General features: G+C 41.9%; 1 protein-coding gene across 1 annotated transcript in view; it reads left to right on the top strand.

Moving 5' to 3' along the window:
* The window catches only part of CLCN4 (chloride channel, voltage-sensitive 4), a 58,095-nt gene that overhangs the window by 19,309 nt on the left and 12,329 nt on the right, over positions 1–26,457 (top strand). Inside the window, exons 2-9 of the mRNA XM_014960327.1 lie at positions 7,023–7,174; positions 7,518–7,617; positions 12,571–12,758; positions 18,227–18,349; positions 19,909–20,115; positions 20,208–20,288; positions 20,850–21,395; positions 23,685–23,871. Coding sequence (XP_014815813.1) covers positions 7,031–7,174; positions 7,518–7,617; positions 12,571–12,758; positions 18,227–18,349; positions 19,909–20,115; positions 20,208–20,288; positions 20,850–21,395; positions 23,685–23,871 — 1,576 coding nt within the window. The 5' untranslated portion in view covers positions 7,023–7,030. The remainder of the gene's footprint in view (positions 1–7,022; positions 7,175–7,517; positions 7,618–12,570; positions 12,759–18,226; positions 18,350–19,908; positions 20,116–20,207; positions 20,289–20,849; positions 21,396–23,684; positions 23,872–26,457) is intronic.

The raw sequence follows: 26,457 nt of genomic DNA on the forward strand, positions 1-26,457 counted from the left end.
GTCTACGAATTGCATTTGATATTTACTCTGCATATATAATGGTATTGCAATGTTTTCTTTTGAATTGGTAGTGTCAGACTCATTTGGTGAGATACGGATATCTACCTCTGATGCCTCTTTGTAGACAGAAATTAGCACTTCTGGGAAAAAAACTGTCTCATTCTAATGTAAATATCTAAAATGCATGACATAAATTGCATCTGAATAGACTTTACTTCCCCTCATCAGCTATGAAAGGAGTCTAGATTTTAGTGTCTGGAGTCTAGTGCAGATTTCTCATGCTAGATGAGACAGCTTACACCACGAATACTCATACTTTTGCCATCATCAGAGCGGATTGCTGCAGTACACCTGGCCATAATTCATGTTCGGATAAGATTCATTCGTTCTTAACCTATACGTATTAAGTTAAAATATCTGTAACTGAGTTATTTGTGTAAGGCTCCAGTTCTGCTGGCAGAACTAGAAGCACCTCTGCAAGCATCTCTAAGAGGGCAATTTAGCTCATCCTGAAATAAATTTTGGAGATTATTTCAGGCAATGAAATAAGGTGAGAGAAATAAATTCAAAATAAAGAGAAAGAAAGTGACGCTTATGGCACTTAATGCTAGGACATAAGATGGGAACTCTGTAGTACTCAGTTCAAAAGTCCTATAGCCAGGTTTTATTTAATAAAATTGGGTTTTGCATAATCTGGTATCACATCTCTGCTTTCAGAAGCACAGTACCTGAAGTGAACTTTAAGGCTGATAATCATCCAGCTAGCTGCAATTTTCAAGTATTGGTACGCTACCTAGAGTTCAAAGTTTGTTTGTTTTCTTAGTCTTACATGGCCCTGTGGTCTCTAGCACATTTTTCTCTCCCTGGACATGTTGTGTAGCACGTATTTTTGGGGTAGATTCAGGCTGAGATTGTAATTATCCTACATACTTGTGGTCTGGCTTCGTATTATCCATCACAAAACTGTCATGTGCTGGGCATTGACAACATATTTTAAAAGCTATTTTTTATATGATATAGCTAGCATGTTGGGTAGTTTTCTCGTAGTATTAAGGAAAACTTGCCAATGCTTTCAGCATAAGAGTTCCCAGAAGTTTCTTTATATCATAGAATGGTTTAGGTTGGAAAGGACCTTATAGACAATCTAGTTCCAATCCCCCTGCCATGGGCAGAGATACCTCCCACTAGACCAGATTGCCCCAAAGACCCATCCAGGCTGGTTCTAAACACTTCCAGGGATGGGACATCCACAGCTTCTCTGGGCAACCTGTTCCAGTGTCTCAGCACCCTCACAGTAAAGAATTTCTTCCTAGTATCTCATCTAAATCTCCCCTCTTTCAGTTTAAAACCATTACCCCTCATCCTATTGCTACACTCCCTGATAAAAGAGTCCTTCCCCGTCTTTCCTGTAGGCTCCCTCTAAGTACTGGAAGGCTGCTATAAGGTCTCCCTGGAGCCCTCTCTTCTCCAGGCTGAACAACCCCAACTCTCTCAGCCTGTCTTCATAGGAGAGGTGCTCCAGCCCTCTGATCATCTTCGTGACCCTCCTCTGTACTCATTCCAACAGGTCCATGTCCTTCTTGTGCTAAGGTCTCCAAAGCTGGATGCAGTACTCCAGGTGGGGTCTGACGGGAGCAGAGTAGAGGGGCAGAGTCACCTCTGTTGAACCTGCTGGCCATGCTTCTTTTGATGCAACCCAGGTTGCGGTTGGCTTTCTGGGCTGCCAGCGCACATTGCCAACTCACGTCGAGCTTCTCATTCACCAACATTCCCAAGTCCTTCTCCTTGGGGCTGCTCTCCAGCCATTCTCAGCCCAGCCTGTATTTGTGCTTGGGATTGCCCCAGCTCAGATGCAGGACCTTGCTCTTGGCCTTGTTGAACTTCATGAAGTTTACACAGGCCCACGGGCTCACCTCTCAAACGGATGCTCTGGGTGGCATCCCCTCCCTCCAGTGTGGGGGCCACACAGCTTGGTGTCATTGGCAAACTTGCAGAGGGCACACTCAATTCCACTGTCCATGTTGCCAACAAAGATGTTAAAAGGCACTGGTTCCAGTAGTACCAGCACGAGGAACACAACTCATCACTGCTCACCACTTGGACATGAAGCCACTGACTGCAACTCTTTGCGGCCGGGGGGCTGGCTCATGCAGGCAAGCAGTCTGCACTGCATGTTCTTCACAGCTCCTTCTTTGCTGTATGGGAAGAATAGGTTGAAGTAAATGATTTGCAGAATATCACAGTTACAAAATAATAGCATGGTCCAATCCCTTCACCTCATTTCAGCTTCCCATTCCCATCCTCGGTCGTGCTTTACAAGACGCTGAACTCAGGGTCCACCTCCAACTTCAGCTCCCTGGTGTCAGCCACAGCACCCCATCTTCAGACTCTCATCCCCCTTAGCACATGTGGGATCGTGCTCTCATCTGCTTGGCTAAGTGTAGCTTTTCTCAATTGTCACTCCTCTTAACTGCTGCTTTTTGAATAGCCTCAATCCTGTGGCAGCTAATTCGTGCTCAGCAGTGCTGTGTGGGACACCTGCTCTGAGTTTGGTTTCCTTCCCCGGGCTGTGACTCCCTCGCTTGATTCCCTTTCAGACAAACCTGCCACGGTGCTTGGAGATCACTTGATTTTCGCACTTAAAAGCACTTCTATAGAATTATATTGGTGACCTGCTGGTTGCCTCTAAGATAATGCTTTTCTCAGCTGCTTGTGCTGAGCACATTGTCTGTGTCATCCAAAAAAGTCCTACTGGTGGAGTGCAAGGAGCGGACACTGACAAAGTTGAATATTCACACTTGTTACATCCCTAAAGACATCACCAGGGAAAAAAAAAATACATGGAGAGGATACAAGTAAAACAGTTGAAAATGGAGAGAGGGGAAAAAAAAGGCAGTAAATAAAGGGGGCCAAGCAGAGGAGCAGGATGTATGGACAGATGAATAGAGGCTTATCTGCCATATTTTTGCCTGTTCCAATTACAGAATTGGGACATTTCCTCAGACATTCAAAGATTCCTGAAATTTCCATACCTGATGGAGGAAACTGGGTAGCAGTTACTAGTACCATGTTAGCCTCGTCAGTGACCTGCAAAAGTTATCTTGTGCCTGCCAAGGAACTACAGGCTCTTCAGGGTCAGTTCTATAAAACCTGTAAAGTCTCTTTCTGTGCCCATTTTTTAAAATGTGTTCTTATATTTTTTTTTTTTCTTGTAATCCCCTGTTATCTGTTCTTTTTTTTAGGCTTGCCATTTCAGATTACAAACCCTAGGTATTCTCTGGAATTTCCCAGGCACCTGTTTTAGGATGTATAGGAGGATTAATCTCTCTTTGGAGCAACACTTTGTTAAGTGATGTAGAAGCACATGGCTGCCTCCTCCAGCTGCCCTGGCCCAGGACCCTCCTGCCCAGCAGTTGGAGCCCAGCCTGTGGACCCAGGTTCTCTGCCCAGGCTGGGGGACACAGCTGCCACTTTCCCATGTGCAGGTTCAACCAGCAGCAAAGCTGAGCATATATTCCAGAGGCACACAGACAATTAATAGGTCTTCAATTAGTGTGAGTGGTGAGATTTGTTTCTTGTCACTGTCTCCATGTTTGCTTTTTCAGGTCTGTGCCTCTGTGTATTTTGTTTCTGGCTTCCCTCCTTTTTCCCATAGTTTCCCAATTGGCAAGGTCCCCAATCTGACAACCTCACTGGGATAGACATTCTCACACTCCTGTGTGAGTGTGACTGACCAGGTTTGGTTCCCATTACAGCCTCCTTTATCATTTGCATCAGGTTTGTGTCCCTACATGTTCTTGCTCGGGCTTTCTCCTTTGCTTGTTATCCCTTGTTGCATTGGAAAAGGTCCTTGACCAGATACCTTTACAGGAGCAGGCACTCTGCTGCCACACACCCTTACACACACCTACAAGGTTCCCGATCTGACAACCTCACTGGAATAGACATTCTCACACTCCCATGTGAGTGTGACTGACCAGGTTTGGTTCCCATTACAGCCTCCCTTATCGTTTGCATCAGGTTTGTGTCCCTACATGTTCTTGCTCGGGCTTCCTCCTTTGCCTGTTATCCCTTGTTGCATTGGAAAAAGTCCTTGACCAGATACCTTTAAAGGAGCAGGTACTCTGCTGCCACACACCCTTACACACACCTTTCTCTGTCAGGCAGCCGAGGTGGTTCTTACAGTCTAGACACAAAACTTTCAGATGACTGAAGTTAAATTGGATGAATCCAACCCTGTGTGCCTAAACTGCTTCATTTAATAGATTCTCCTGCTACTAAAGGCTCCTCTCATCAGGAATGATGTCAGCCATTTCTGGAACTTATCATATTAGTGACTACTTTGGGACCTGACCTTTAAAGAAGGTAATAGTCATTTTTGCACCTAGTCAGATGTTGCTGAGCTCTCTGTGGGAAAGACCGGTATGGTGGTTATGAGTTAACTTCACGCTTTGCTTGTGTGACGTGAACCAAGATATAGTTTCCAGGGCTTCAGAGCAATGGGCATGGATGTTTGTCTGCTTTCATACCCGTAGTCTGTAAACCCAGAAGTCATGTCCCCCGAAAACTTCTGGACTGAAAATGTCCACTCAGCCTGTGTGCCATACTCTAGAGTACCTATTATTTCATAGCCTACTTTGATTTCCTTTTTAACTATCAAATGCTTATGGTAACTACTTGTTATAGTTTGGGGATAAGTATCTTTATATTTCCTCTTGTCCTCTAGCAGGACATACAGTGAATGTTACTCCCCTTGCTTTCTTAAAAGCGAATTTGGAAAGTTGTATATAGGACAGAAGATAACCACTTAGGTTCTTCCAAGAATAGCTCTGCTCCTAGCCCTTGAGAAGCAAACTTGATCACAGACATACTGTGAAGGAATGATGTCAGCCATTTCTGGAACTTATCATATTAGTGACTACTTTGGGACCTGACCTTTAAAGAAGGTAATAGTCATTTTTGCACCTAGTCAGATGTTGCTGAGCTCTCTGTGGGAAAGACCGGTATGGTGGTTATGAGTTAACTTCACGCTTTGCTTGTGTGACGTGAACCAAGATATAGTTTCCAGGGCTTCAGAGCAATGGGCATGGATGTTTCTCTGCTTTCATATCTGGAGTCTGTAAACCCAGAAATCATGTCCCCAGGAAACTTCTGGACTGAAAATGTCCACTCAGCCTGTGTGCCATACTCTAGAGTACCTATTATTTCATAGCCTACTTTGATTTCCTTTTTAACTATCAAATGCTTATGGTAACTACTTGTTATAGTTTGGGGATAAGTATCTTTATATTTCCTCTTGTCCTCTAGCAGGACATACAGTGAATGTTACTCCCCTTGCTTTCTTAAAAGCGAATTTGGAAAGTTGTATATAGGACAGAAGATAACCACTTAGGTTCTTCCAAGAATAGCTCTGCTCCTAGCCCTTGAGAAGCAAACTTGATCACAGACATACTGTGAACTCAAGCTTTGCCTTCTGAGTGGTGGATCAATGCAGGGAGCTTTGAGCATGCAAAACTGGACAATGTCTCTGTGTTATGACTAAAGGTGCCATCTAAAATCTGAAGGTTATGATAAATTCTAGTGTATTATCATTTGTTTTCTGAGCTGGTGACCTTCCATACGATAAATTCCAGTGTATTATTATTTGTTTTCTGAGCTGGTGACCTTCCATACTCGATGATCTCCCTCCAGGCAGGGCACTTCTTCTGGCCTGTGATCAGGATGTATCATTGCAGGAGAAGCCCAGAACCATGCTGGGTTTTGGGGCTCTGTTTTCAGGAAAGCTGGTATTTCTGCACTTGGACTCTGTTCTTTTTGTATGTGCTGTTTAGGATTTGCTAGGCTGTTGAAGTAATCTTCAGCAAAATACTTTATGGTAACTACTTGTTATAGTTTGGGGATAAGTATCTTTATATTTCCTCTTGTCCTCTAGCAGGACATACAGTGAATGTTACTCCCCTTGCTTTCTTAAAAGCGAATTTGGAAAGTTGTATATAGGACAGAAGATAACCACTTAGGTTCTTCCAAGAATAGCTCTGCTCCTAGCCCTTGAGAAGCAAACTTGATCACAGACATACTGTGAACTCAAGCTTTGCCTTCTGAGTGGTGGATCAATGCAGGGAGCTTTGAGCATGCAAAACTGGACAATGTCTCTGTGTTATGACTAAAGGTGCCATCTAAAATCTGAAGGTTATGATAAATTCTAGTGTATTATCATTTGTTTTCTGAGCTGGTGACCTTCCATACTCGATGATCCCCCTCCAGGCAGGGTGGTACTTCTGGCCTGTGATCAGGATGTATCATTGCAGGAGAAGCCTAGAACCATGTTGGGTTTTGGGGCTCTGTTTTCAGGAAAGCTGGTATTTCAGCATTTGGACTCTGTTCTTTTTGTATGTGCTTTTTAGGATTTGCTAGGCTGTTGAAGTAATCTTCAGCAAAATACTTTTTCTAGTGGCAATGCATAGATTTCAATAAGTGCCCACCAGGACTGCTGACTTGTGCTCTCTTGACTTTGTGGTTTGTGGAGGTATTTTGGAAAACTTGATTCTGAAATAACATTGCTGTGTTATGACTAAAGGTGCCATCTAAAATCTGAAGGTTATGATAAATGATAAATTCCAGTGTATTATTATTTGTTTTCTGAGCTGGTGACCTTCCATACTCGATGATCTCCCTCCAGGCAGGGCACTTCTTCTGGCCTGTGATCAGGATGTATCATTGCAGGAGAAGCCCAGAACCATGCTGGGTTTTGGGGCTCTGTTTTCAGGAAAGCTGGTATTTCTGCACTTGGACTCTGTTCTTTTTGTATGTGCTGTTTAGGATTTGCTAGGCTGTTGAAGTAATCTTCAGCAAAATACTTTTTCTAGGGGCAATGCATAGATGTCAATAAGTGCCCACCAGGACTGCCGACTTGTGCTCTCTTGACTTTGTGGTTTGTGGAGGTATTTTGGAAAACTTGATTCTGAAATGTCTGGCAAAGCTGCATGAATCTATTGACATGCTTGTTTTTCCTCTACAAACAGACCCTAATATGGTCAATGCAGGCGACATGAATGGTTCTGGCAACCTGATGGATTTTCTGGATGAGCCCTTCCCCGACGTTGGAACTTATGAAGATTTCCACACCATCGACTGGCTGCGGGAGAAATCACGCGACACTGACCGCCACAGAAAGGTAAAGGTCTGCAGCTTGGGTGCTTCACAGTCCCTGGGTTACAGATGTTGTGGTGGTGAGAAAAACAAGCAGTTTTCCAGAGTTCTTGCTTCCTACCTTGCTGTATGACTTCAGGACTTCTAAAAATATGGATGTGGTACATCTTCAGTTTGTAAATATGAAAGGGCTTCCAGCAACTTAATCGGCAGAGCATCCCTGAAAAATGACTGTGACTGGGGGGAGTGGAGTGTAGAGAAACTGTATATACCTTCTAGGAGGTTAAATGTTTTTTGTTTTAAACATCACACACTAAAACTGGGTCAGCCTGAATCAGCAACATGTCTCTCTATATGTTTAATTTCAGATTACAAGCAAAAGTAAGGAGTCCATATGGGAGTTCATCAAGAGTTTGCTGGATGCCTGGTCAGGATGGGTTGTAATGCTTCTCATAGGACTACTGGCAGGTATGTGTGTGTTAGCGTTACAGTTATGCCTGAGATCATCTCACCCAAGTTTGCTGCAGTGCCATCTGCTTTTCTTTTCACTTGATTGTTTCTCCCCTGACGTTTCAAGCTAAAAGGACAGCTATGCTTCCATGCAGTTATAATCCTTAATAAAAATATCCACTTGCAAACTCTCCTGCTGAGTGCTGACCTAGAAAAAACATTGTTCACCAGTAGAGGGATTTTTCTATTCCTTTTGGAAATACATATCTGAGCACTTTACACTCGATGGGCTACTTTGACTTTCTGAATCTTTGATTCACAGAAGTCAATTTCATTGGTAGGATTTTTTTCCCTGTCTTCACTTCATTTAATTCTGCAAGTAGATATTATGATGTGGGGAAAATTTTGTTTGCAGACACTCAAAGGGGAGCTTTGTAAATTCCTATATCCAGTGGGTTATCTTCTTTATATATGCATGAAGGGAAAATACAGCTTCAGACTCAGTTTCAGATCTGCTTCCAGGCCAGACAGACATTACATATTTAACAGCCTGTTCAAACTCAGATGGCAAATTCATTAATTTCCCCGAATTGCTGCTGTCTTCTGCTCAGTTTAGCACATCTTCCAACTTGGAAAGCTGCAATTCTCTTACCAAGTTGAAACAGCTGCCATTTTTTATGCTTTTGCAGTGATGTCAAGGGGCTCTTGTATCATACTGCTTAGTAAAAGCATAATGTGAAGTTTCACAGTTTCCAAGTGGTGTGGATTTCCTGCTTACCAACTGTCAAGTTAATACATTTATTATAGTTGCTCAGGACCCTCAGAAGTACTTGGAACGTTCTTGAGAAAGCATTGCTGAAGTGACAGTTTCAGCAAATTATATTATTTTGTAAAGATAGACTTGTTTCCACAAAAGCTTTGATGGGAGCGTGAGATGGGAAGAGAGTCTGATAGACTGTGTACTACCAGGGCAGCTGAACCCTGCCTGACTGAAGGCTGGTGTTGGCCTCATCTGGGATGGAGAATTCTGCTTGCAAATAAAGTTAGAGCAAGCCCTTGAGGGCTCTAGTGACCTACCACAAGCTGGTCAGTAATCCCCTCACTAATACAGAAAATATGGTATACACGCAAACACTCCTATTTTAGTAAAAATATCCCAGAAGGTTTGTTTTAGTTCCAGTTTGCAATGAAACCTCATGCTGAAATCCTCAAGGTTGTCGAAAGCAAAGTTGCTGACGTCTGATAAGGTCTAAAGCTGGTATGTCCAGCTTGGGAACAAAGGTCGAGGGCCAGCTGCAGCTGAGATGTGTTAGCTTTCGCAACCATTTCAATAACAAGGCCGCAGAGGAACATTTTTTACCTCAAAGAGTCAAATCAAATTCTGGTTTTAAACTGGGACAAGGACCTGTGAATCAGCTAGAGAACATTACCTGCATGCTTGTCATCTGGGCTGAGCCCTGTAGATTCTCTGCCTGATATTGAAATGAGCCGTGCTGTATGCCTTCAGCACTTCTGGGACAGCGCAAAGATGGACAGTCACCATCTCAACCTCAGTGAGGGGTTCAACATCCCTGTGATGAGTTGTGGGAGGGGAGGTTATTGATGAGCGGATGAGGTTTCTTAACCAGGTTTGGGGAGGGAGGAGGCGAAGTTGGTGGTGCAGTCAAGAGGCACTTTTTGTTGTTTCCCTCTCTACTTGAAATTCTACCTGCTCAGAGAAAGCAGCCTGCCACAAGGGCACCTGTGTGATCCCATGGGGTTGCACGGACCAGCCCAACTTCTTCATGGTCTCTCTTCTCCTGCTGAACAGGCAGAAGCTACTGCTGCTCCGAGGTGAGCAGCCTGGCTCAGCCACAGGGACACTGGGTAAGCTCTTGGACAGCTGGGTCCAGGCACTACCAAAAGCAGAGAAGGGTGGTGAGAAGTGGGAGAGGAAGGGGAAAGAAGCAGCAGCAGTACCCAAGGTATGAGGGTTTTGGGGAGCACCCTGCCCCTGCTGCCCCCTTGCTGGGTATGGAGGGCAGCAAGATGGGACGCCTGGGGAAGGAGATGTCAGGGGCCTTCATGTGTTTCCACAGGCACTCAGGTAATTAACCCAGGTCCAGGAGTTTAAAGTGAGTTTAGCTGATCTCAAAGCCTAAATCTCATCAATTTGGTCAACTGAATCCTTCAGGTTTTGGAACACTTCACAGCCTGCGCCTCCACAGCTAACACAAGCTGATGTATACAAAAGGAGCAATCCTTGCCCTCCAGTGTCCCCACCATCAGGCCCTGTTGCCTTGTGCATGTGCAACTGCACAGGGCGGGTAAATCTGGGAACTAACCTGGTGGAAAAAATGGGGTTTGGCCAGATTAATTTTCAGTTGATCAGTGGGCTCAGCAGAGTTGGTCACCACAGAGCCACAAGCAATCAAAATATTGCTGATGGGAGGGAGGAAGGAAGGAGAGGACCATCCCATGTGGTAGTATGACTCATGTCATTTTTGGAGTGTCGTTGAGCTTGCATCAGGTGTTAGTCCCAGAAAAGCATAGGTGGGACAAGGATCTCTGGACGGGGTCTGCTCCAACTTTCTGCTCACAGTAGGGCCAGTTTCCAAGTTAGAGCTATATGTTTTGAACAATACTAAAGTGTATTAAGAGTGTAACGGCAGCCATTTGGGATCAGACCAAAGTTTCATGAGTGTGCGCACACATAAATTATCCTGAGCAGAGCCCCTTGCTGCCACCAGAGTCCTTTCAGAGCCATGTAGCCACAGGCCCTCAAACCCTCAGGTGCTACATGGAGGGAGAAGATGGTGTATGACATTGTCAAGTGGCTGGAAAGGCGCTAAGGAGCTTCTGGAAATGAGGTCTTAGGAGCCAGAGACTGCTCATTTCAGGAAGGGAGAAAGAGGAGTAACACCCACGAATGCTGTTTGATGTGCAGATCAGATGAAAACTATTCACATGATGCTTCAGAAAAAGATGCTGAGCACTACCGGGGCCTATCTCAGTCAGAAAGTTTGCACACTTTCTGGAGAAATACAAAATGATGCATGGGAAAAAGAGTCTAAAAACTTTAGGTGCAGGTGCCAAATTTTTAGATACTTGTTTTTAAGGAATTCTGAGTTTTTACTGTGCCTATCGTGCCTGCAGATCAGTGGCCATCCCTCAATCTACCCATTACTACTAGCCAACTGAAGGATTATGCTATTTAAAGATCAGCAGAAGAATCTCTGTTTTCTAAAGCTATGTGACAAAAAGTATTACCATACTAATGCTAAAATGGTCTGGTACTGGAACTGGATGTGCAAAAATATCCTTTGTAATTCAGTGCTGTGCCACTTGGGTGATGCTGGTTTTTGGCACAGATGCATCAGGAAAACTATTTTTAAAGCAGATTTTTTAGCATTCTTATTAGGGCATCATAACAAATGAGTATTGGCCATCATCACCAAAGGAAAAGAGAGGTAAAAGTGTAATATCTAAAATGAAGCTCAACATTTCCTGACTTTGGAGTGATTCATTATTTTTCATTCTGGGCAGGAGATTACATAGAAAGGGGAAGTTCCTTCCCCCCCCCCAGCATTATAATACTACTGAAATGCACTGATAAACTCTGTTCAAAATGATGAACAGTTTCCTGAAATTGTATTAATGATTATCAGCAAAAATGCCGTTGACTTCTACTTTCCATTGTATTTAGAGTTTGGCAAACACCAAATAAATTTTCTATCAGTTGGTGGTTTAATGCTTTCCAGAAACCGTGCCCCTGGGGACGGAAGGCAGGGCTGTGTGTTCTGGCTGCTCCCAGCCTCCCTGCTCCTGCTGGTGGTGCTGTCCTGAGGACACATCTGCTCTGAGGGTGCTGGGGCAGGTTTTTGTCGCTGATGAGCAAATGTCCTAGAAAAGCAGGTGGTTATTTGTTTCGTTTTTTGTTTTTTTTTTTTTAAATTTTAATTTTTTTTTCCCTGACCACAGTAAGTTTATTCGTGTGTGTGTGCGGTGGCCACCGAGTGTCGCTGTAGCTCTGTGTAATTACCAGGGAAACCTGAAATATGGGTTAGGTACAGAGAGGATCTGAAGGATAATTTTGCTCTGCCTGTTTGCACTGCTAATGGATGTATACATCAAGAACCCGACTCTGTTAACTTCATAAGTCAGAATTTGGCATCTATACTGTTTCTGTACTGAAATCATCTTTCTAAAAGGTGCTGGGACCAATAAAGCTATAGGAAAACAGAAACATAGAATAGTCTAGGTTAGAGCGACTGTTTAGATCAAGTCCAACAATCAACCCAACACTGCCAAACCCATCACTAAACCATGTCACTAAGCACCATGTCTACCTGTCTTTTAAATACCTTCAGGGATAGCAGTTTCACCACTTCCCTGGGCAGCCTGTTCCAATGGTTGATAACCCTTTCGGTGAAGAATTTTTTCCTAATCTCCACCCCAAACATCCCCTGGTCCAACTTGAGGCTGTTTCCTCTTGTCCTATCGCTTGTAACTTGGGAGAAGAGACTGACCACCACCTCTCTACAGCCTCCTTTCAGGTAGTTGGAGAGAGTGATGTATCTTCCTCCTCCTCCTCTACCCTTGAAATACACGGTATGGTTTGAGACCCGTAGTTTAGTGTCTATGTAGAGATCTCACATGAAGTCCTGCTGATCTCAGTCAAATGGGCCACCTTCCTGGAACAAACTGCAGGATCAGGCCTTGCCTCAGCTCTACCTTCCCTATTTGACATTAGTCAGTATGAAAATAATAATATATGAAATAAAAGCTGTCCGAGAGAGCACTGACCGTCACACAACAGGTTGGTGTGGCTGTTTGTGAACCCACTCTCACCCCCAGTTGTTTGATATGTTTGTGCCTACATTGCAGCTGCTTCCCCAAATCATGGCGGTCTGCTGTTGTAATTAGACACATTTTCCTTGCGACTTGATATTTTTATTGCCATGGTTTCTTTTTCTGTATTTCTTTTTCCAGGCACATTAGCCGGAGTGATAGATTTAGCTGTGGATTGGATGACAGACCTGAAAGAGGGTGTCTGCCTGTCTGCCTTCTGGTACAGCCACGAGCAGTGCTGCTGGACGTCTAATGAAACTACATTCGATGACAGGGACAAATGTCCCCTGTGGCAGAAATGGTCTGAACTTCTTGTAAGCCAGTCTGAGGTACGGGAGACCTGATTAGGTTGGGGTCGCAGCAGGCCAGGGAATGCCCTTTTTTCATACTTGCTGATGTTCCCTCCAGAGAGTTTCTCTGAAAGAGAAAGTAGTGAACTGAAAGCATTGCAAAAAAAAAAAAAAAAAAAAAAGACATTTCCACAAGCAATATCTGCTTAACTTGGGAGACATCCCATTGTTTCCGTGTCATGTGTGATGGAAATTGGAAAACTGTGAGATTGCTCTCTCTTTTTATCAATATTAAACCAAAAGTGTTTCATAACACTCATAACATAATCACCAGGGGACCTGAGCTGCTATCCAATTTTTTTTTTCTTTTAAACACTATTTTATGGGACAATAAAGATGATCTCTGACAAATATATTTAAATGGAAATTTTTGTGATTGCAGATGGTTTTTTTATGTACTCAAATGCTGTGAGTAGTAGTGGGAGCTGCATGAGAATTACATGTTATACCCTTGCAATCAATTTCTTTACCAGATAGCAAAATATTTAGCTAGCACTGAGAGCTATGGAAAAAATAGATGCCCCTGGGAGATGGCCAAAATAAAAAAAAATTGCAGGGGGAGAGAACAGAAAGGGAAAAAGCTGATCTGGATTGACATGAAACTTATATTTTAAGAACTTTTTTCCTTTCCTTTCCTATCCTATCCTATCCTATCCTATGTAGAAATTTTAGATATAAAGACTATTGTTGCAGAGCAACAATGAAAGTTTCCTTTTGAAGACATCAAAAGAAAGCTTTCTGGACTCCTTTTAGCAGATTATGCTTTTATAGAAAATATGAAAAGGACATTTTATTTTCAACCTAATCTAGTCAATGTATTGAACAATATTGATCCTTGTGCAACTTGAATTTTTGGGCAGAATTATTGTCTTGAAAGAAATCCCCCATTTCTGGAGGTGACTTGAATATGACAAAAATTGAATAAGACATTGAGGCGGGATGAATGTGGCTTTGAAGAGAACTGGCTTATGGGATGCTGAAATGTGTAATGAGACTTCTTAAAAAATATCCAATAATGCAGTTTAGTCCATAATAGGACACAAAAATATATACTTCTAAGGGATAAATAATCTCCAGCCAGACAATGAAAAAATGGGTGACTCGGAGAGAGTGTCTTGGATCTTCCTCCAGTGTGGAGGTGGTCTGGTCCTGCAGGAAGTGTTTGAGGGCACTTTCATTGTGGTACAAGTTTCATTCATGTTCCTTTCACTTTAGGCTTACAGTATGAGTAGTACTAGATGAGAGTGTCTGTGAATATGTATAGCCCAATTTTCCATAGTTCCAATTAACTGTAGTGAAAATAGCAGAGTGCTTGCTGGTCCGGCGTATTCCCACCATTTGATCCCAGGCAGAAATGTCTCTGCACAGTTGCCAACCCACAGTGCCAAGCTCCCCTTTGCCAGAGGTTTGTGCTGGTCTTCATCAACAGATGGTGTGGGTGGTTTTGTCTTTGTAACAGTGAAGAAATACTACCCTGGTATAAAGTTGCAGGACTTGGGATGATGCTGTAATTTAAGAGAACAAAAAAATGTGGGAAGGGAAAAAAGAGGAGAATGTTACAATTGTTATGGGATTTGGAAATCCTGTGCATGTGTTTGACATGCTGTTACTCCTGAAAGGCTGGAATATATAAACGGAGCATATCCTTGAGAAAATTTATTGCTTTCACCTGCTACTTGAAATCAGCAGTCGTGGCTGTTGTATGCTGTGGCCGGAAAGACAGGAATCAGCTAGGTGAGCACTGTAAAACTTCAGTCACTTTGTATTCAAATTGGGCTTCCCAACCCCTAGTGTACTGTCACAGTGGAAAGAAAGGTTAATCTTGGCTTAGTTTTAGCCTCTCTCTCAAAACAAATGGGCCCCTAAGATCTGTGGGTTTCTGGCTGCCACGGCCCAATGGATGCTGTAAATATTAATAATATAGCTGTCTATTACTGTTACATTGAAATCCCAGGCAAAGCCCAACGAAAATGTGAATAAGGAAAGTAAAAAATTCTGTTTTGTATCAAAAAGCCTATAATACGGGCAAGTTTTGCATGGTTCCTGTAGCTATAGAGGACTGTAAGAGGGATCAAAATATACTGAATTTAACTGCATTTCAAGATAATTTTGCTTTTTTTTTAATTTTGCTTCAATTATTGCTGATATTTGGGTAGCAGCTCTTTAAAAGCAAATTAGTCTATAAGGACTAATTTGGAGCACACTTTAGATAAAAAGTACTTGGGGCACTTTCCCTAGAGGTTCTCTGGTCAGACATGTCTTCTTTTTATGCATGACTGTGACTCTTTCTCATCATCGCCGACTAAATTTGACATTTTGAGGACTAAGATTTAGATAAATTCTTCCTTGTGGTTTTGTCAATTTATGGCTATGATAAACCCTGTACATATGTCTGCCCAAGAATTGTGACATTTCCTATGGCATCTCTTGAAAATTGCTTTCATTCTAGTCCTCCTATAAAATGAGCCCAAAGCAGAATCTTGATATAAATTATAATGGAAAACATAATAGCACATCTGGAATATACCAGGCTATGTTTTCTTCCCTAATAGCTGTTTTCTAGGCCAATGATAATCTTCATCCCTCTAGTCTTGAACTGTTTCCAAAGAGCAAGCGAAGAGTTTTTTGATGCAAGAGAGTTTCAAAAATCTCCAAATTACTGGAGGTGTGGGTGTGTTAAAATGCATCAGGTGCCATCCACTTCAGCTAGATCAGTGTCTGGTGCCCTGGAGCCTCCCTATTCTGCAGACCCAGGTTGGTCCTAACCTCAACTTCGTTGGAGCTGGAGACCCCATTTCTGGTGCCTCTTATCTAGCCAAAGCAGAGGAAAGGGCCCCATGTCTTCCACAGCTCACGACGTTGGATCCAGCAATGGACTGGATTTTCATCCCAGGGCTTCTGGATCTCCTGTCATTAAGCTGAGACCTGCAAGTTCTGTACCTGGAACTCACTTTCCAATTTGTAACGTTCACTGCAGGGATTCTGCAAGCTGTGAGATCCCAAGACAAGTTGGAGTAGAGCTCTCAGCCTCTGGAGAAAACAAGCATTGGTCAGCTGTGGATGGCATCCTGAGGGATGTTTTATTTGGTATATTTTGAGTTTGTGAGGGTCATTTTCAATTGTGTCCATTTCTACCTAAATATGAGTGACATCAGATCTAAAAAGCTGCTAGGTCTTGCAAACTAAAATACAAAGTTTTGCTCAGTTCCCCTCTATGTTTCATTACTATTGCTGCCAGGATGAGCCCTGGGAGCCACTAGTGGAAAAGGTCTTAGCAGAATCATCTCTGCTGGTGAACAGTTTTGGTCTCTGATTTCAGTGTACTTGCTTAAGACTTTTACTGGTTCAGGGCCTTAGTAATGGCATGTAATAAATGAGAAATGAGCCACTTGCTATACTGAGTTACTACTACTTCACTTCCCAAAGGTATTGTTATTATTAATCATTACAAACTCCTGCAATTGGACCTGCAAAATTCCAAGTATCTGGAAAATGTAACAATGACAGTTGTCCCAATGGATAAGACTGAACTGGCCATATAGACTCTTGTGGGGTCCTGCCACAGTGCTGTAGGTGTATGTGTGATTGCAGTAACGAGCTGACATAGTTTTCATGTGACTTCTGAGATATGAAACAAGAGGAAGTAAAAAGAAACAAAAAGTTAATTTGACTCCAGTGAATTTAGAAGCAAAACTGCAGCTTTTGCTCAATATTGTAGGGCAAATTGCTGTAATGGCGTTGATCTTCTTTGGAGTTACTCCAGGTTCACACTGACAGGAGAATTTTGCCTGGGGCAACATATCCAGAGTTTTCTCTTGTGGAAGAGTAAATATTGCCATAGCTGTTTGCAATTCAAAGCACTAGGAGAAGACATTCATGAGGAAATGAGACCGTCTTCAGCTGTAGCAACAAAGATCCATGGTTACTACAGACGCGTGTCAATCACTGTAAGTGTGGGATCCGTGACTGCTTAGTCTCAAGGCACTGGGGGCTGGCATCATATTGTTCTGCTGCTGTTACCAGCAAAGCCAACTGCTAATTTCAGCAAGCGCAAGACAACCTTAACAAATTGCCCTTCTTCCGAATATATTCACAAGGATAAGGGCAGTGGTTCCCTTACTGTCTTTTCAATTGGAGAGAGACCTGGGAAATGAGGCTAGCAAGCATTCGTGCAGTTAAAGGTTGATTCCTGGCAGGCTTGCAAACAGAGACACTTCTCAGCTCTAGGTTTTTTACAACTGGGAACTGGACCTGGCCTGCTGTGTTAACTGCAGACACGATATAACTGATTAATGCCTGTTTTCCTACTTGATTTATCATAACGTTGATATCCAGGCTGCTGTCCTGCAGAGCAAAGGCAGGGGCCCCGATGTTCTTGAGCAGCTGGGATTGCATCCGGTAGGAAGAGTTCACTTAGAGGTGAAAGATTCATACCAATTCACACACTGAGGTTCATCTTGGTTTTTATTCTGTAATGTCGTGTTGCTGGAGAAGATTGTTTGAAGGCTTAAGCTCCTTGTATCAGTTTGATGCCTCTGACTAGCTTCTGTTTTGTCTGTGTAGGTAGGGGTTTTGAAATTAATCCAAAAAACTATGTTTGTGAAGAGGGAGGGGTATTCAAAGGCAGACTGTAACAGCAGTTATGAATTCACCATTGGAGACAGGTAGAAAGCTTGAAGGTCAGTGCTGACTATGCTTTCACTATGGCGCCACACAGTCACCCATCGCTAATGGTTATTAGCATTTCCATTCTGTCAGGAAAGTAAAACTATTCACTTTGAAGATGGGTTTTATTATTGACTGGAATACTTTTAAAATATCAGGGCAAAAATGACTGAAAAGTGTCTGAGTGCCAAACTATTGTGTTTTCTAATGATTTTCCACCCTATCATAGATAGCGTCATAGAGAAGGACAGGATTTATTTATGGTTTTACCCTCCCCATTTGTGAACTGAGCTAGCTGCTGACATACACAGGGATGTTGTTTGAAAAGATCAGCTTCTGTATGGATAGATGATCTTCGATCACAAACCTTCAGAAAAAGATGTATCGAGGTCTCATCCCCTGTCACCCGCCATGGGATGAAACAACAGATTCCTTCATGAGGTGCTTTTTTATCACCAATTACTTTTCCCTTATGACAAATTTGTTTGACGTTTTCAAACTTTTTGTGGTTGGCTTAATTTTTTAATGCTTGAAAGATGCTCTGTTGAAGGTGTTTGGGTCCCTTGCAAACAGACTGTATGGACTGGGTTAGGTAAGGGGTTAGTAGGCTGCTTCTTTCCATCAGTAATAAAATTGTTGGAGTATATAAAGTCACCGAGGAAAAGCAGCAGCTAGCACATAAATGAAAAGACCAGGGTCCATGCCATCATGATTCCTAGTAGAACTGTGAGATTTACCAACCTGCATTTGTCTAACAATGTTTGTTACTGTTATTTTTCTAGGGTGCAAGTGCTTACATTCTAAACTATTTTCTATACATTATGTGGGCTCTATGTTTTGCTTTCCTGGCAGTCTCCCTGGTCAGAGTGTTTGCTCCCTATGCCTGTGGCTCTGGAATCCCTGAGGTAAGTTTCTCTTTGTGGATGAGTATCCAAATACCAAACAAAACAAAGAAAAGATAATGTGTCGCCTTTTCCCATTCCAGAACTGTACTATGAGATAGCATAGGAACAAGAAGATTGTCTTTCCATCTCATCTGCCTTCATTCCTTTGTCTGACATGCCTTTATGGTGCCCATCGAAATTTTTCATATTCAAATGCCACTGTGACAGGGTAATGTACATACTTCTTCATTGCCAGTGCTCGAGTTAAAAATCAACGGCTCCCAGTCATCACTTTATGGACATCACTTTGTGGCTGAGACACATACTCACTAGAAAATTGTAGAAAATTTTCCTTGGATTAAACTGCTTGGGCCAGTTACAAAATCAGTAATTTTCTAGGCTACGCTTTAAGTAAAACCAAAATAAAATAAAGAGGAAGGGCTACACAGCTTAGGTTGCCTAAACTACTGAAGATGCAAGTTGCCCATCATTTGAGATGCCTGAAAAGTGGCTGGCTGTCCATCTTCTGCACATTGTGTCCTTGTACACAGCACTATGGCAGCCAAAATCTCTACTTGGGTTTCAATGTTTTACATATCGATCCTCAGTACATATTTAAGCTGTTAAAATGAGGAACCCTGTAATTCAAACATCACAGCTATTCAATTTTTTTGAAATCAGGGCAGGCTTTTGCTGAAAGTGCTGTGTAATCCCTGGGATTATTACTTAGGAATCTGGCAGACACAACCAACACACATAGTTTAGAAATCTTGGCATACTTTTTTTCTTCATCTGTAGGAGAAGCACCCAAATGTTTCATAGCCAATCAGGAAAAAAACCCACTACAAATTATTTGAAATATTTTAATAATTTCCATGTTTTAATATAGTCATGTGTGTGTTACTTATTTGATATCTGTAAGTGGTTTTAGAAAGTTTTCATAGTTAATTGTAAACCTAGTTTCCACGTGGTGTATCTCTCTTGTGAGGTGATGCTCAGCTCCAGCCTGTTTCCAGGGCTCGAGTCCAAACCCAAATCCCACCCTGCAGTCTCTGTCATTCCCATGCATTGTGTTCTATTCTAGCCACTCATATACAAAATTAAGAGGAAACGTGTAAATATAAGATCTCTTGGACTTTCTCATTTCATCATGCTTGTATGCTTTTATGGCATGGCCATTCCAAAAATTTAGAACTTTTTTTTTCTTGTTTTAACTGGGAAAAGACTGTGGTTGTTTATTTGCTTTTTTTCTTCTTTGTTAAAGTTGGGTCTAGTTTAACTCTGATCTCGTAAGCCAAGGAGGTACATAAAAGTTTTGAATTTCTATTGATCTCTGTAAGACTCCTTATTGACGCAGGGGACCACCCATAACAACAGTAACAATGTGGTCTGCTTAACCCCTGCTCTGATATTGCTGTGGGAAAGTTACCCTACCTACACTTTCTTTCTCTCCATCACTGACTCTTTTCAAGCAGTCTGCATTTATTTTTTTTTAATTCCGCTGGGGTTTGAACTCCATTTAGAAGTTCAGAGTAGAAGAGGTTTCTCTAGCTCTTCAACATGTTCTTCCTGCTTTCCAGATAAAAACCATCTTGAGTGGGTTCATTATTAGGGGCTACCTGGGCAAGTGGACACTTTTAATCAAAACAGTCACCTTGGTTCTGGTGGTATCTTCAGGCCTCAGCCTCGGGAAAGAGGGGCCGTTAGTCCATGTGGCCTGTTGCTGTGGAAACTTCTTCAGCAGCCTTTTCTCAAAGTACAGCAAGAATGAAGGAAAGAGGAGAGAGGTGAGTTTGGTTCAAATCGTCTCTAATTTCCTTGTCCAGATACTCGGTGTTTCAAAGGACTCATGCCTTGTACCTAAATATTTGCTTTGTAGGTGCTCTCGGCTGCAGCTGCCGCAGGTGTTTCTGTTGCCTTTGGGGCTCCGATTGGCGGCGTGCTTTTTAGTCTGGAAGAGGTGAGACCTGGCAGTTCACTTCAATAAATACATTTTCGTTTCATACCTTTTTCTAATATTCATCTTAATTTTTCAAATATTTATATGCTCATTTTTCTTCTAAAGCAAAAATGATCTTTGATTGCTAGTCATAAGAAATAACCAGGTATTTTAGCATAATTGGAGTTGAAGAAGAGCACTGGCTTTCTGGAAATAAATAAAATTATTTAATCTGGAATTGTATCACTGTGCTGAGCTGTCTCCAGCTTTCAGCTTTCCACTGCATGAGCCAAGCTGCTGAGCACCCATCTTACTGTCTCTAGCCAGCAACTTCAGATTTAGATTTATACATTTTTTTCACTGGTTGCCGCTCCCTATCTGAAATCTGAAAATGTTTTTTCTGATATCTTTCTGAACATGTTCTGACTGTGGCAAGGACTGGTATTCCCAGGCAAGCCAGACGTGCAGTCACAGATGAAACACACAGCGATGGCTTACTCTGCACAGTGCTCCAGTGAATCATTAAAGCAAACACTTTCTCTCACACTCAGTGAAGTGTTTATGGTCTCTGCTTGCTTTTAGGTCAGCTACTACTTTCCTCTAAAAACCCTCTGGAGGTCATTTTTTGCTGCTCTGGTGGCTGCCTTCACGCTGAGGTCCATCAATCCCTTCGGAAACAGCCGGCTGGTCCTGTTCTATGTGGAGTACCACACCCCCTGGTACATGGCTGAGCTCTTCCCCTTCATCCTGCTCGGCGTCTTTGGTGGCCTCTGGGGGACCCTCTTTATCCGATGCAACATTGCCTGGTGCAGGAGGCGAAAAACCACTAGACTTGGGAAATACCCAGTCCTGGAGGTCATAGTGATAACAGCTATCACTGCCATCATCGCCTACCCCAACCCCTACACCCGGAGGAGCACCAGCGAACTCATCTCTGAGCTCTTCAACGACTGCGGTGCCCTGGAGTCCTCGCAGCTCTGTGACTATATCAATGATCCAAACATGACCAGGCCAGTGGATGACATTCCTGACAGACCTGCTGGCCCTGGAGTCTACACCGCCATGTGGCAGCTCGCCTTGGCTTTGGTGTTTAAAATTGTCATCACGATATTCACTTTTGGCATGAAGGTAAATTGGGGACAGGAGTAGAAGCTGTTGTGAGCACAAGGCACAGATGTGGTCTATCTGGCAGGGCTTCTGTGCCTCTGACCTGCATCCACTCATGCAGGTGTGGTTGAGATACCTGCTGGTTCACCCGCCACCCCACATCTTGCTCTGCAGTCCCCCATCACAGCAGAGGGATGACCCTTGCTTTTCCACCTTCTAGTCATCTGTGGTTTTATTAAGTGAAAAAAGAAATCTGGGTGGGAATTTAAATCCGCTGTTGCCAATAAGCAAATTCAATATGATTCCCACTGCAGCTGCTTTTCAGCTCTCTCAGGGATATGGACTATTTACACTGCTGTTTGTCTTGTTGGATTAACGTCTCAATGTGTCTCAAGGTAGCTATTCTCAGGGAAGTAATAGCTTTAAATTTACTGATTTACATATTTAAAACCTCATAAAAATATAAAAGAAGCAGAAAATTCTATTTTTGAATCTTTTTAAACACTGTAGTTTGGAAAAAAGAGGGAATGAGTGGGAGGACTGACGGATGTATGATTTGATTATTCTGGATTTGCAACTTTTTCCTTCCACTCCTCCTCCTCCCCATAAATGGGTGATGAAAGGTCCAAGAACAATTTATCCAAGCTTTCAACATATACAAAGCTGTTTGTGGTGAGTTTTATATATCTGATTGCTGGAGCCCATATAAAACACGTATCTGTCTGTCTACAGCTTCCATTATTTTAGCATTTAGTTCTGGATCTGATTGCAACAGATGATGGGAAGTTTTTCCGAGTTATACACTATATTTTATACGACACTCAAAGCTAAAGCATCTCATCTTTCTCTTAAACACTGTGCTTGAACTGAGAATCCATCTTTTTAGAGGGCCTTTTACCTAAAATATAGTAGTAAGTTGTTGGAGGTTTGCTTTCGTTTGTGTTTTCTCCATCTGATGACAAGAACTACTGAACAGTAGAAGGTTGCTCAGGACCTGAGTCCTGCTCAGACTGAGTCCTGCTGGTTTCCTGGGCAGGGAGAACAAGTGGGAGTTTAATAGCACTTGGATGTTGCAGGTGTAATATCTCTGGAGTAGGACTTGAAATGAGATGTCCATCACTGCAGAAACTGATCTATGGCTGTTATGCTTGTTCAGTTTTTTAAAGACTTCTGAGTTTGGTTCTTTATTTAATATGTGTTTCTTTATTTGTTCTATATTTTTAAAATTTGTTAGAGGCAATTGACAGTTTCAACTATTCTGTAAAAGAACAGACAAAATAGCTTTGCACACCAAATCTAGAAGACTCAGTCCAACCATATCAGCAAAATTAAGACTATATGGTGGGGGAGATAGTGCCTGCTGTTACCAGCCCTAACGCCTCTGGGCCATGCTGAAGTTGTTCCTTTAGTTGTCTAGGAAGCTCAAGGTGTATTTTCCGAAGTAAAAAGATATAACAGCCTTTCCTCTCTAGACCCAACAAAAACTCCATGCAAGTCCTTACCACAGATCTGAGTTGTGTCTCCACCAGGAAATTTTTCTCCAACTTTCAGGTGTACTTTACATCTAAGAGGAAATGCACTTAGCCAAGGCAAAGTGAATTTTAATTGTCTTTTTTTTTTTTCCTTTCATATTTCAGTACATTTTTGAATGATTTGTGACTTGTCTGTATAGAAGGCAACAAGGTAATGATTCATAGAGCTTCCTGGAAAATATATAGGAAACTGAGATGAAGAAATAGCTACCTCTGAGTAGTCAGCCTCTTTTCTCTGAATTTTTATTCTGCATTTGACATTTAATTTAAATCTGGTCTGATTTAGCCTGAAAGAAAGCTACAATAAAGCTACAAAGTACTCCATGTGATAGAGGGTGAAATCAAGATGTTATTTTCAGTTAAGCTTATTCTCAAGTCCATGACAGAACCATCAGCAGCTCCTGACATCCTGCTGAGAAAGTAATAAAGGCAGAACCAGGAGCATCTTGACTTTAAAAGCAGACTATTATTCAGAAACACCATTTATCTATCAAATTCGCTGTGATGCAGCAGGTAGGATTCAAAATTACTTAAAAAAGATACATGAACATTTTATAAAGCTGTTCATATTCATGTAGCCATACAAACTCAGTCATTGCAGAAACCCATCTCAGACCACAGGCAACATCGCTGTAGGCTTCCGTAAGGCTATGGCCTTCTGAGCTAGCGTTTAGTAAGGAAAATGGATTCTCTTACTGCTAATAATAAATTGTTTGATCAGTAAATTCATTACTAGTCATTTTTGTCAAGGTGCTCATGTCTCTGTATTTTATTCAAGATCCCTTCAGGCCTTTTCATTCCCAGCATGGCTGTTGGAGCCATGGCTGGTAGGATGGTTGGGATTGGAGTAGAGCAGCTGGCATACCACCATCATGACTGGATCATCTTCAGGAACTGGTGCAGGCCTGGGGCAGACTGCGTCACGCCAGGACTTTATGCTATGGTGGGAGCGGCAGCTTGCTTGGGTACAGTATCTGCTGGTCGTTGCTTTGTGCATGGATAACTGATGTGTGGGGACCTACAAATTGTTTAAGAGGGCTTTGTGTTAAGCGTTATGCTGGCACTTCTGGACATAATAGATGTGATGGGCTAAAGCATGAGCAGCTGCCTCAGATGGTCTCTCCAGTGATCTGACAGGTAGTCAACAAAAGAAAGGCTTGCAGTCACCAATGCCCACTCCTTGCAATCCACCAAAAAGCACATAAAAGGAAAGGAAAAATTACAGCTAGGCTGCAGGTTTCCAAGAAGGAGTTTTTCTTGATTTCTCCCCCTGCTTTTGATGTAATGAAATCCATTGTAGCTGGACTAAAGCTACTACCTTGTTTAGACTGTTCTCTTAGTGCAGGGAACAAACTTCCTGTGTCTTGCCAAATTTTAAGCTACACAGAGGTAAAATTTCTGGGTCTTATTTTGACTGTGTGTCACACTCTGTTCAACGGGGCTGTCTTCTGGTTTTCAATTTGACCATAGGCCAATATCTGGTTATGTTCAATCAATAGGATTTATTGGATATAACAGGAATGATCTGTTAACTATTAAAGCAAGATCATTTAATAATACCTCACATATCAAAATTCTAGTCATAGATGCAACAGGAATGTTACAAGCACACCATCTGAACACATTCTTTTGCCTTATCGTATATTTGCCCTTCTGTAATTGAATGGTCTACCTCTTGTTATTGTTGCTGATACCATTATTAGCTGACAAAATCATAGTGGGCATGTATAGCACATGATGAATGCAATTAGGCAGATTTGAAATGAAAGATTTCAGGACTCAGGGAGAGCTGGAAAAGGTTTAGTTTTGGAGTCTTTTGCTGGAAAAATAAGATCATTTGTGCTATCAGTTATAGAGGAAGGAAGGGTGGGATTTGCTTGTCTAAATTTAATGTATATAATGTAGACATCAACATCTGAGCTCACTGTGTTGATACCCTTCACAGTCAAAACAGAAAAATGAGAGACTGGAAAGATCAGTCTCATCTGGCAATAGACATCTAAAACCATGCAAATGAACAGATGAACTTGACCTCAAAAGTGCCTGCTTTTCTCCGGAGATTATAAAGGCAATCTGGATATCACCCCTTTGGATGTGAACACCTACAGCAGTGCAGACACATTAAAATAACTGCGACGAATCTTGTTGTCAAAAAAAGAGTGAAGCACTTCCTCTTGTCCATAAATGATCTTAATGGTTATGAAAGAAATGATACACAAATCTTTGCTCCGATAATCCAGTTAGTCAGCAGTCTGCTAGCCAGCAATCACTTCCTCTTTTAAAAGGTCTAAATCAAGGTGCAGTGATTTTAATAGTATGGTGAGGCATACAGCAGAGTGGTCACTGCTCATTCTTAAGCCCAAGACCTGTCTCACTTAGAGTAAGGGATGTAGAGTAAATATTAAATGATCCTGGCTCTGGTATCAGCTTTTCAGAGTTGGAAGTTTAAGGCATTCCTCAGATGAAAGTCATATCTGGATCATCATGTTAAATAATCAACAATTTAATATTGTGGTATGCTGCTAGATTAAAAACATCTTTTAATGACCTGTTTGCTGATTTCTCTCATCTAAAATGGTGCTTTATTTTGAGGCCTCAAAATTGCAGATTTATTACTTTTACCTTTTGAACGGAGGCAAAGAAATGTTACCTAATAATTCAGTGATACATACACACTCGTCTGCAGTTATATGATTATTTTTATCCTTTAAAGTAAACTGAAGGAATGAAAAGCTTGCATATGAAATTAATACAGAAAGACTAGATTGAAAAATACAGCTATAATCCTGTCTACAGCTGTGTGCCTAGATGGCCTCAAACCAAGTTGTATACAGTTCAAGCTGTCATACTGATAGCAAAAGCCAGGGTTTAAGCTGTAACGTAGCTCTTGCAGTGGCCTCAAACTGTCCTTATATAGGATTTTGTAACCATTGCGTGCCCAAAAATAATGACTAGCTTTCTCTTCAGCATGGATGTGACAGGTAAACCAATGTGACTGCCAGCTCTCACTGCTCCTACCTGCCCCAGCCATGGTACTTAGTTGATTGATGGAGTCATTTTAGAGGGCTGATGACAGGATTCAGTTTTATTTCTCAAGTATCCAGTATAGCTGATTTTTTTTTTTGGGGGGGTGGCATGCTTTCTGGTTTGATAGCTGTCTTTTAGCATTCATTATTTTCTTTTCAGTGTTAGCGTCTTTGACTTGAGCAAGTTTACTCAATCTTTTTGATGACAATTGAAGCAGATGAAAAATCTTTCTTTAGTGAAATAAGCCCAAAACTACTTCACAAAATATAAGGGCAAAGTACTTAGCTTAAATAATCTCATGCCTTTTTGAGTCTAAGATACAAAAATGTAAATGAATTAGTATGTATACTAAGTATGAGTGTGGGGTTTAGTTGGTGGGTGCGGTGTTTTTGGTGGGTGTTTGGTGTGGTGGTGGTTTTTTTTTGGTTTTTTTTTTTTTTTTTTTTTTTTTTTGTGTTTGGAAAAAAAAAAAAAAAAAAAAAAAAAAAAAAAAAAAAAAAAGTTCTAGGAAAAATATTAAACCC

This window comes from Calidris pugnax, unplaced genomic scaffold (genome assembly GCF_001431845.1).
Source record: "Calidris pugnax isolate Ruff unplaced genomic scaffold, ASM143184v1 scaffold188, whole genome shotgun sequence".
Lineage (NCBI taxonomy): Eukaryota > Metazoa > Chordata > Aves > Charadriiformes > Scolopacidae > Calidris > Calidris pugnax.